The sequence below is a fragment of the Cimex lectularius genome, unplaced genomic scaffold, assembly GCF_000648675.2.
Source record: "Cimex lectularius strain Harlan isolate CLEC.00 unplaced genomic scaffold, Clec_2.1 scaffold111, whole genome shotgun sequence".
NCBI classification, from domain to species: domain Eukaryota; kingdom Metazoa; phylum Arthropoda; class Insecta; order Hemiptera; family Cimicidae; genus Cimex; species Cimex lectularius.
The window spans coordinates 1,333,111-1,344,841 of NW_019392681.1; the positions used below are offsets into that span (position 1 = coordinate 1,333,111).

Genomic DNA, 11,731 nt, shown 5'->3' on the forward strand with positions numbered 1-11,731 from the left:
TTTTTCTATATATCCCAAGACTATTATTACCACTAATGAGGATAACGGCGAAATTCTGTCTTCTAACCAAGCAACCTCTAACATCCAAAACATTTTGAGTTTATCATAAACTAGTGCAAACAATGGAGTGCGAAAAATATATATTGATGAAACAGACTATACATTACCAACGAGAAGTTACCGACTTCCACTGAACTATACCTAGATATCAGATTGACGTGGAACCTCCACACGCTTAAGGTATGGTATGGTGGAAGGGATGCTGGGAAGCGGGGCTTGTATTCCCCAGGCACTGCAGCCTTCTGGCATATTGTACCTTCCAAGTTCCCTAGTTTAGTCAATAGACTCAATCCTTCTTCTCAGAAGTATCAGGTCATTGTCTGTTATTACTGCAATTTGGTTCCCTGTGTCTTTTTCGTACGTTAGATTAAACCTCCATTGAGCTGTTGCTTCGCATTCGAAGATGATATGAGTGGCTGTTTCCTCCTCCTCATTACATAATCTGCAAATGGGGTCATCGCTGTATATACCCATGTTGTGTAGATGTTTTCTCAGATACCAGTGACCGGTTAGTAGTCCCACCACTCCTCTGAGTTTTGCCCTCTCCAATTGTAGCAGTGTTTTTGCCAATTTTGGTGAGGGTTGAGGCTTAAGGTACAAAATCTTGAAAACGACAAATACCTTTAGGATCGACATCTGTTTTGATAGGATTTTTCCTTCTCTGAACAAGACCTTACTGCGATCATTTTGGACACGCGGAGTGGAATTATGAGGTTCCCCCAAGCCATCCAATATCCAGCATATCCAATCCTTCTAATCAAAAGTCCTCAGACAAGCTGTCAAAACTTAATTTATTAATTGTACTAATCACAACTATCTACGGTTTTTCTTAACATATGTCCTCTGGGTGCAGTGCTGGTTATAGTGTCAGTGTTGTGACCGGCAGAAAAAAATCCAAAAAACAAAGCATAATAGTAATATGCACAGGCTAAAGACAAAGCACATTTGATTCATCAAACAATGGAACACCCTGTGATACCAAATATTATTCAAAAAATAATAAAAGACACAATAACAAAAGAAATAAAAATCGAGACGAAATAAGGAATACAGCAGTGCTAAAAGGTAAAAAATGGCCTGGATTTGATCCTTGATGATCGAAGACCTGTGGTGGTATACATCATAATGATGCGTCTGTAGGCCTGAAGTATGAGTCATGACACAACCGAACAATAATATAAAGAAAACACTTAACAGGAAGAATTTTTTGAAAAACGTTTTTTAGGTAAATTTGTTGATTTACTTTGATAGACTAGGTTCCAAATTTTAAAATCAGTGTACCAAACAAAGCATTTACTATAGATTTTCTTTGACAAATAACCATCACCAACGAGCAGCGTTTTCACCCTCGGCCCGTCCGGCTTTCATATTTATTTTTTCACCTGGCGATTTTTTCCCATCCCAGATTTAGCCGGCTAACAAGATTTACAGATGTTTGCAAAAGGGAGTTGGAGGCGGAAAACGTGTGTTTGCGTGTCTGTACAGGTAGAATAAACTAAGTTTTACGGCACGTGAAAATCTTTATGCGTACCGTGTCCTTCTAGCTATTTCTGCATTCGTTATAAAAACTGAATTATTGTTTAAAACAACATGGAAAAGTTTATTCCTTATTTTTAGCCGAACGGAAAAGAAAAAGGAAGAAGAACATCGCGAAATAACGAAAAGGGTATGACGTACAAAATGAGAACGGATAGACTATACTAAGTATTTGAAACATTGAACATAGGAATACACAGAAACAAACTTAATACTAACTTTACTAATCACAACTATCAAACTTACTAATCACAAAAATAAACACATAGAAAAGTATGAAGTGATAAACGCACAGTCCAACTTTTGAAGAAGTTGAACTTCCGGAAATATGTAACAGCAGAACTAGAAATGCAGACAAAGATGACAAAGAGCGATAAAGCCGTTAAAACACTGAATAGAGGATTATCAAACATAAAAACATAAGATATTAGACAAGAGATAAATGCACAGTTCAACAATTATATGTGATGAAATATGGAAATGCGTCTGACATTATTAGAATTGGCTGGTAAGGAGCTATGAGACCATAAATTTATTAATGTTATTTAAGCACGGAAGAAAAAAATGATGACATAAAATAAGTTAACAGACAAATTGAATTGAACGGTGAAATACTGATACATTAAAACAGACAAAACCACAATTGACTTACCAAGATATCAAGGAACGATGAAGCAGCAGTTAAAACACTGGGCATAAGAATACAGAACATAAGGACATATACCAACTACTGAAATAAAGAACGATATCCAATAGCGAGGATAGAAAGACCAAAATGACTTGAAACACAACACATAAGTACCAATTATAAGAAAGTTTATCTGAACGTATATTAATTTTAAGAAAGTCAACTACTGACGATGGTAAGTTTTTGTCAAACAGATTGGCTTAACGTCCAACTACCCGATGTGGGTAGGGTCTAGGGTTCAGAACCATTTTACAATACCTTTTTTCAAATTATTCCCAAATAAAAGTAATGTTTCACTGGAATCTAAAACTGTCAGCGTTGGATCGGATGCTTTAACCACTCGGCCCCCTGCTGAAAATGGTAAAATAACGACACAGCATAAGGACTCAGATACGTGATAACCCATTGACCAACTAATGATGGCGAACTCTAATGGCGCTATTCAACGGCGACCGAAAAACCAGGATTATTAAGAATCATCAAGGAATAAATCATTGAAATACTGAACGTAATAAAGGACAAAATAATATATACCAACTACTGAAGATTAAGAAACACATAAAAAACTTAATTGATATGCCAGGATGATAAGAAATGATCAAGCCACAAGTTACAGCTACAGTTACAAAATTATAGTTATATTCGAACGGTTGTAGGTTGAGACGGAGAGTTGGTTTCCGAGCGGATCGAAGTCACGATAGCTCAAGTGGTAGAGCAGCGGCGTATTTAGCCGAAGGTCGTGCGTTCGAATCCCGCTCGTGACACTGACTTTTTTATCTCAACCAAGACCTTACATAAAAGGAATAATTGATTGAAAGAAGTAACTTGGTCGATTGACTAGTCACACTGGTGAGCTACTGAAAATACCAAAAACAATGTATAAAATATAATAGACATTTTATAACAGAAAAAACCCGCAACTCTATCGCCATGGCATATAAAACGACCAATATAAAATCAGATAAGTAATAAGCACAAAGACCAGTAACTGAAGATAGCGAATCCCCGAAAAATGTTAGTAATGTTATCGGCACAAAGGAGTACAGTGATGAAATAAGATGATGAAGATGAAATAATTCTTAACATAAATAAATGCGACCAACCACAGTATATGGTGGGATATCAAAGCACATAAGTAAAACCACCAAAAGCTACAGTTTATTTAAACATAGAACTTAGAAATGTAGAACATAAGAAAAAATACACGGGCAATAGTAAAATACTAAAACAGGACTGATCGACCAAACTAGAATTGGGAGACTGGGATGATCTAGTTACAAGTTATTACACCAAACGAAAAAATGCATAACTAAGAATATAGAAACATACTGAAGATGGTGAAATATTGGGCAAAAACAGAATTGGTAGACTAGGATATGAGACTTTTCTCAATTTTTTCGTCAACACTAACAATATTTCGGTAAGTAACAAAAGGCAAGTCCCAAAGTTTGCGAATAGGCCGAAAGTGTTATTTTGTTTTAACAACGAACTTATTGAAATTAATGTAGGCCAGAGTGTTCAAAGGCATTCATTGGATATTCAAACAGATCACAGGAGTTGGTGAACATTTTCAAAGGGCAGCCACTCCCCTCGGGCGCTTTGAAGGGCTCGTCCGTAATTAAGATAAACATGATGAGGCAGAGTTTGAAGTAGGCAAGATAAAAGACAAGCCACTTAAGGCCCTTTTCAGATCCAAGACCTCTCCTGAGGGATGCGAAGAGATACAAAATCATCACCCTAATTGAATATATCTAACTATATTCTAATCCACAGGAGAATGGGTGACTACGACGGCTTTAATTAACTCAGCGTGAATTTTTGATTGGTGAGAGTAACAAGTAACCTCGTGGAGTGGAAATTCCTCCTAAACAGCGGAATAATATAAATGTCAGAACCTTTTCTTATCTTCGGTTCTGCGGGGTACTTTTCGATAAACTGAGCAGTAGAAATGAAAAATCTTTCGCATTTATCTCGAATTCGTTTTTTTAACGTCAATCCCGTGCATAAATTCTTAAGCGTCTGCAAAGCGCAAGCTCAAACTTTAGCACGCGTGCGTGCGCACAGACACAGGTAACGAGTTTCCACTTTCCAGTATCAATTTGACACAGTAAAAGTTCGATATGTCGAAATTTAACGAACAGCCACATATCAGAATCAAGTCAAAGCTTAATTCTACGATTACTCTTCGCATCGCAAATTAGCAAAAGCAAAGACAAAAATATATCAATTTTTAAGCCGTATTTCTAATTAAATTATGTGCAGTACCCTTGATAGTCCACAGAATGAATATATAATAATTAATTAATCCATGAATGTTTAGTGGTCATTGACCGTATTAATTATCTAGTCTTAGTCGAGATGAAAAAGTTAGTGTCACGAGCGGGATTCGAACCCACGACCTTCGGGTTCTAATCCCGCTCGTGAAACCAACTTTTTCATCTCAACCAAGAACTTAGAAAAAATGAATAATTAATTGAAATACTAATTAATAATAAAAAATACTATTAAGTTCTAGATTATCGATAAATTAAACGAGAAGATGTTTATTTATGTGAGAACTCATTAAAAAAATGAACCCCCCCCCAAAAAAAAAGAACTAAAAAAATAGTATTATTTTGTGGACAATATTATTTAGCTTTTACCTACTTTAATTATTTATAAGTAATTATAATTATTAATTAGCTTTTGGATAGGTATGCTTATTTGATTATTTGAGTACAATTATTTAACTGGACTGTTCATATTTGATCCTGGATGAATGAGTCTTACAGGGCATTTTATTACTTGGTCTTGATATAATTCCCAAAATTTCGTACGTACTTGAAAAGTTAAGTCCATGATATATTTTTCTAAACAAATACTTTTCAATCAATACTGTCAATTTCCACTGAATACGGTTTTATATTAAACTGGATTATTATATTTTTTGTTAGGTTTTTATTTAAAAAAATATTGCAACATATTGGAAATTCAAAAATGGGATTTTTGTTGTGAGAACTAGGTTCAATTTTTTTTCAAGGTAGTGTAAAAAATATGTTATATTGTTCAAAAATACAATTTACCCTTTATCGAGCCTTATGGTATCATAATTTAATTATAAATATTTAAAAGTTAGTAACAATCCGGAATGAATAAAGCTTACCACCTATGCCTGAATTCCCCGCACATGCTTACTTAAAAAGTTAAGTCCATGATATATTTTTCTAAACAAATAATTTTCAATCGTTAATACCAATTTCCAGTGAATATGTTTTTCTTTTAAATCATGAAATATTATTTATTTGCTCTAGCTTTTCTCAAGAAATATTGCAACAGTAAATTTAAAAAATGGGAGTTTAATTACGTATAAACCAGCTCTTTTTTTTTTAACGAAGTTAGAAAATATATTATAATGTTAAAAAAATTATAAAGGTTTAAGGTATTGTAATTTAATTATAAATATTCAAAAGTTGCTATTAATCCTGGAAGAAAATGACTTACTGCCATTGCCGGAATTCCCCCAACTTGCGTTCTTAAGTGCTTTAAAAGTTGAGTCAGTGAAAAAAAATACTTATCAACAAATACTTCTTACAATATGAAATTGTTAGTAGCATTTTGACTTTTACATTTTGAAAATTTAAAAAAAAATTTTTTTGTTTAGAACTCAATTTTTTCTGATTTTTAAAGTATTAGGATTTGATTTTACTACAAAAAAATTTTGATAACCCTGGTTAAAAATGATAATAATAAAATAGATATCTATTTTTAAACTGGGTTATTAAAAATTTGTGTGTAGTTAAATCAAATCGTCTCTTTTTTTAAATTTTCGAAGTTTAAAAGTCAAAATGCTACTAACTATTTCATATTGTAAAAAGAATTGGTTGATAAATATTTGTTTAAAAAACATATCAGTGACATAACTTTTAAAGCACTGAAGCACGCAAGTTGGGGGAATTCCGGCAAAGGCAGTAAACCATGTTCTTCCAGGATTAATAGCAACTTTTGAATAATTATAATTAAATTACAATACCTTAAAGCTACTCTTGCTATGTGTGCTTGCTGGGATTCCCCAACTTTCGTTAAAAAAAAGAAAAATACAAACTACTTAAAAATGTGCTTTTTCATGGATCTATTATTGTAATCTTTAGTCTTTCGTGCTTGACAATAATTTTTAAAAAATTTTGGGTTTTCCCTTTTTTTTTGGTTGGCGGGAGGAATCAAGTAAATTTTGAAATTAAGAAAAAGTTACTTATTTTTTATGATTTTGTTACTTTTAGATTGTTACGGAAAGTTAGTTTATGGGAAAAATACATAAAATTGCTAAATTTTGTGTTTATGCGAGTTGATCACAAGATGGCATACATGATACTCGCCTATATTTACAAACAGAAACCACTTTTCCTATTTAATTTTAAACAGTCTTGAGAATAGAAAAATATAATAATAATAATACTTCGCAAAAAAAAAAAAAAATGGACAAAGTTGTTTGGGACTTGTATCTGTTTTTTTATTATTTAAAAAAAATCGTGCAAAATAATTTTTTTTTGTCGAAAGACTTACGGACGAAGACTCGTCGCATCCCAGGATGGCGTAGAGGGTCTCCTCGTCTTTTTTAAAGTTGAGAATATCGTCGACGGAAGTCATGTCTAACAGTCTGCGTCTATCTCAGGACTGAGTCGTTCTTGGGGTCTTCCAGGACGGGTTTGCTGGCGAGCACTCTGGGAGTTGGCCGTCCAACTAAAACAACGATCTGCTCCCGACTCGGCGGCCCCTCCTCCCTGGATCTCCGGGACGTTCAGCTAATCGGTGAGAATGAGTTTGCCATTTTATCAGATCGCGTGATAGTAAAAAAACGGTGAACCTTTGACCCAAACGGAGTTCCGCGATGAGGGGCCGCCTTCTCGGTCCTTGGGGGTTTATCGTCTTAGGGGGACACTGCTATTATAAATATGGCATTGTTGACTTACCAAAGCTAAAGAAACTTCAGCTAAACGTAAAGAATAATCGGGACTAGAGTTTAATAAAAAAATAACAAAAGAGATTTGTACATTTAGAAAATAGAATTACGCCACAATTGCAACATACATGCAAACTAAAAGAAAAAATTTTTTTTGTAATATATAATAATAGCCTGTACACTAAGCAATAATGTTCCTTTCAGTAAGGAAAGAAATCAACACGTGGTTGAGACATCCAAAATCAGAGGTTCAAGAATATCTTCTATTATTTTATCAAATTAAAACGTGTAACGTATTCAATATAATTTGGATAATCAATTTAATCAATAAGTTTGCATTGAAACAGGTTACTTTTGCATAAAAAGAAGATTCGGTGACCTGCCTCTCCCTGTTTATAACCCTGACCAACCTCTGAAGGTGGCGAAATGTCTCAATTCACAGGATGATAGGCAGACCGAAAATCAGAAACGATCACACTAAATGTCAATCACTCCGCAGGATATCTCACGATGCTTTATTATTTTCCTTGCCATACTGACCACAGACAATCTCAATGATAAAAAAATCCTTTCAAGACCCTTTAATATTTGGAGTCCTTAACATATCAGAAAGTAGAAAAATAAACTCAAAGTGAGGAATATAAAATAATGTGACGTAAAAAAGGATCTTTTAATAACAAAGGACCTTTCTGCCACAGGACATATAATGTCTGATAAGTTATCTTGGCCCACATGTAAATAAAATTACACCACCACAGCACCCGTGGGAAAATGTGAAATATGAGAGAAAATAAAAGTCCTTTACAGTACGCACTAACGATATTTTCAGAATGAAAATGTAACCTGTCAAAAATTCAAAAGAGCTTAAGACATTCATAGCCGTAGGTGTAAAAGTTCATCATATTTTTTTTTACTAATTAATAGGTGATAATTAGTGACATCATTGGCGTCATTGTTTTTTCTCCTTGATGTCTAAGGTGTGATGAACCTGGAGTTTGGTCGTTGTTGATCATCATGATATGCCTAACCTTTCCGTTTTGGTACTTCAGACGCGTTTCAGCATTGCATAATATTTAAAGGTTGGTTCAAGGTTATAAGCAGAGAGAGAGAGAGAGAGAGAGAGAGAGAGAGAGAGAGAGAGAGAGAGAGAGAGAGAGAGAGNAGAGAGAGAGAGAGGAGAGAGAGAGAGAGAGAGAGAGAGAGAGAGTGAGTGAGAGTGAGAGAGAGTGAGAGAGTGAGAGAGAGAGCTTACATGCTCACTGTATGCAATGATACAGGCGACATACGCATAAATAGAAGTCAGTCTCATGCTGTGTTTATTACCCTAACGACCTCTTTGAAGTTAGCCGATGTCAAAATGGTATCTGACAGACCATCGCAGGGAAGATAATCACTGGTAGATCTGGCTCCATTTTCCTCGGGTTTTATTTTCAGGAGTCACTGCAATTAGCTGTATGGCATCATTGTCACATCAGAAGACAAAAAAGTTAAAAAGTTAAGAACTATTAGTTACAGTAAATAATAAGTACATTAGTACCAAAAAGACTAGACATGATTTCTCTATTGGGGAGATGAACTAGAGATTCTTTTAGTATGGAAATGTAAAGCACAAGAATTTCGCAATTGCTTAAGTCGTCCATGGTCTGAGGTGAAGGAATTAATCCAAATTGTTATTAAGGCTATTGTAACATGAAACTTTATCTATGTTAAGACATAAAGACTTAAACGTTATGACTTATGAGCTTTAGCTTGATCTCATTTTATGTTGGATGTTTTGTATGGGATTTTATATTGGACCTGGACAACCTATTACCCCTAATTTTCTCTGTTAGATGTGTTTTTTCATTTCACTATCTTCAATGGTTGGTCTTCTGTCAAAGTTAATCTATTTTCGCTGTTGCAAATTTATATGTAAAGTTTGCTGTGTAATAAAATATTTTTACCTTATTTTTTATTCAGAATTTAACTATTATGAAAATCAAAAAATAATTGACAATTAATTACCTTTTCCATATGCACTTGCTCCTTGGTGTGTTAACATATAAAGATCACACGATGAGTCGTTTCTGACAGGTTCTTTCTTTGAAGAACACTTTTAAGTGATACTTATTTAAGCATACTACTTGAGATGCTTTCTGCTTTTCAAGTGCGCAACAGCAGAGGTTAAAATAAAAACCCTCAGGGTGCCGCTGTTTTTGAAAAAAAGCCAGTATGTCGGGTTCGAATGCAGGGCCGCTGGATTCGAACCCGGGACCTTTACCTTACAGTGACGAGCGCCGTGTCAAAGACTAAACCTTGCGGCCACCAACGCCCCCCTAGTTGTTAACTTTTATATGTAAATTTGACTCTGAGGATGTCTTGTAGTGCGTCTTTTGTTAGGAAGCGTTATTTAAATTTATTTGCGTTTATTAAAATTTAATAAAGTCTCACCCTCCAGAAACGTATAATTGGCTTTTTTTTTCTAACCTGTCAGAAACAGGCCCTTACTGTGCTTCAATGCGCTAGCCGAAGTACGACTGGACTTCCTACTTAAAAAGTTTTGTCTTCTTTTTGCGTTCGTTGTCATGTTAGGTTTTTCCGTATTTCAATTTGACTTTGAGGTTGAAGTTTTACATCACATTGTGTACAAATTGTTTGTCGCATTTAGAAATTGGTGTAATTTCTTTTTGTTTTAATATTTTTTAAAAAACCGTTTTAATTTTTTAATTTTGGCCTGAGAAGTCTAAGCATGTAATTGACCAAATCTGGTTATCGGTGAGTTTCAATTTTTTCCGTATGCCTATTGACCTATGTACAGGCAGAATTAAGCAAGAACACACGAGCTTTCGTGCGTTTTGTTACTAAAGTGTTAAGTCGCGTTTTTTAATTTTCCCCTCAAATTCTAACTAGGGAAAGTCAGAAAATAAGAGAAAATATGGGCGGTGTGTTGTGTCGCAGTTTAAAAAAACGTTTTTTAACCAAATTTCGAAGATCGTAACTGACTTATGCTTGTTTGTTACACCGACAAACCGACAGACATTCATATGTACAGTAGCATATACGTGCTTTATAAAATATCAATTTTTTATATACTAAGAGCTATCAATAATATTTCTGTTGTCCACAAAACTTTTATCACGGTTATCACAGTTTTAATCATTATTAAAGTTAATTTACAATTTAATTTATATTTATTCTCTTCAAAATACCTTAAAAAAACCTCGATCCATAAATTTCTCCTGACGGTACAAGGAATATTATACTACTCGACTCTTTTATCTAATCATTGTTAATAAAACTATTTTAAGATTAGAGGACACGGGCAAGGTAAAATAGTTGTTGCATAAGTATTTCCCTTTAACTATTTTTCTTAAGGTACGACATTTTTGGTATTTTGTTAAATTTCCTCCTTTCCATTATCAAGTAGGAAATTTCAAAAATGATCTGGACCAGTAGTCCATGCAAAGGATGTCCAATGATTGGCAAATTTTAGATCAAAATCCCACAATTTTCCCGTTAAAATTAGTCACAAATCTGTCTGCAACATGGTAATTTTCCATACAATGTTTTTAATACACAACTAATTTTATTTATCATTTATCTAATCATAAACTTAATATGAATTAAAATGCTTTAATAAATTAAAAATAATAAATTAGTATAGTTACGATCTACAAGGAAACCAGTTTACAGCTTCAAAAAAGAGTAGAATGGCAGGCAAATGAAAAGGGCAAGATCAATTCTCTGCCTAATTGTTTTCTTAGGATTGGGAAATATTTCATTCCTCTCTTTATCAAGGAAAGGAAAATATTTACAGTCAGAACAATTGTGTCAAGATCAAAGGTTTATTAAGGTGATAAATAATTCATTTTCAATTTTAAAAGAGGAGATGAAGTTTGTACATTTTTGAATAACAAATAACGTCAACGCGAAGCCTTATGGGCTGCTTTAGTTGTTTTCTACTGCGATGATAGAATTATGTCTGACATCAAAGATTGTACTGGAAAAACCCTTAATACCCTGTTACGGCTACTGTTTTAAATTTAAAATTTTCTCAGAATTTCTTTTACAAAAGGCATAAACAATTGAGGCAGGTTGCTCAATAGAGACGAGCAGGTAGATAAAATTTTCGAGGTTGAAGTCTAGAAAAAAATCGTATAAACAAGACAATTAAACGATGAAAGAAATAAGTCTTATCTTGAACTTCATTCAAGGTTCATTGTCTATGTTCACATGTTAAAATTTTGCATATGAATTCAAGAAACTAATATAAGTAATTCAAGGGAATGTAATCTAATAGAATGAGAGTATGTGGAAAACGAGAAAGTAAGATGAGGAAGAGAGAGAAGGGGTGAGAGAGAGAGGGAGAGAGAGAGAGAGGGAGAGAGAGAGAGGGAGAGAGAGAAGGGGTGTGAGAGAGAGAAGGGGTGAGAGAGAGAAGGGGTGAGAGTGAGAGAGAAGGGGTGAGAGAGAGAGAAGGGATGAGAGAGAGAAGGGGTGTGAGAGAGAGAGAGAGAGAGAGAGAGAGAGAG

At 34.2% G+C, this 11,731-nt stretch overlaps 1 protein-coding gene across 1 annotated transcript in view; it reads right to left on the minus strand.

Moving 5' to 3' along the window:
* Positions 1-7,024, minus strand: part of LOC106668661 (J domain-containing protein) — a 28,936-nt gene extending 21,912 nt beyond the window's left edge. The window contains exon 1 of the mRNA XM_014397617.2: positions 6,824-7,024. Coding sequence (XP_014253103.1) covers positions 6,824-6,907 — 84 coding nt within the window. The 5' untranslated portion in view covers positions 6,908-7,024. The remainder of the gene's footprint in view (positions 1-6,823) is intronic.
* Positions 7,025-11,731: the final 4,707 nt, after the last annotated feature.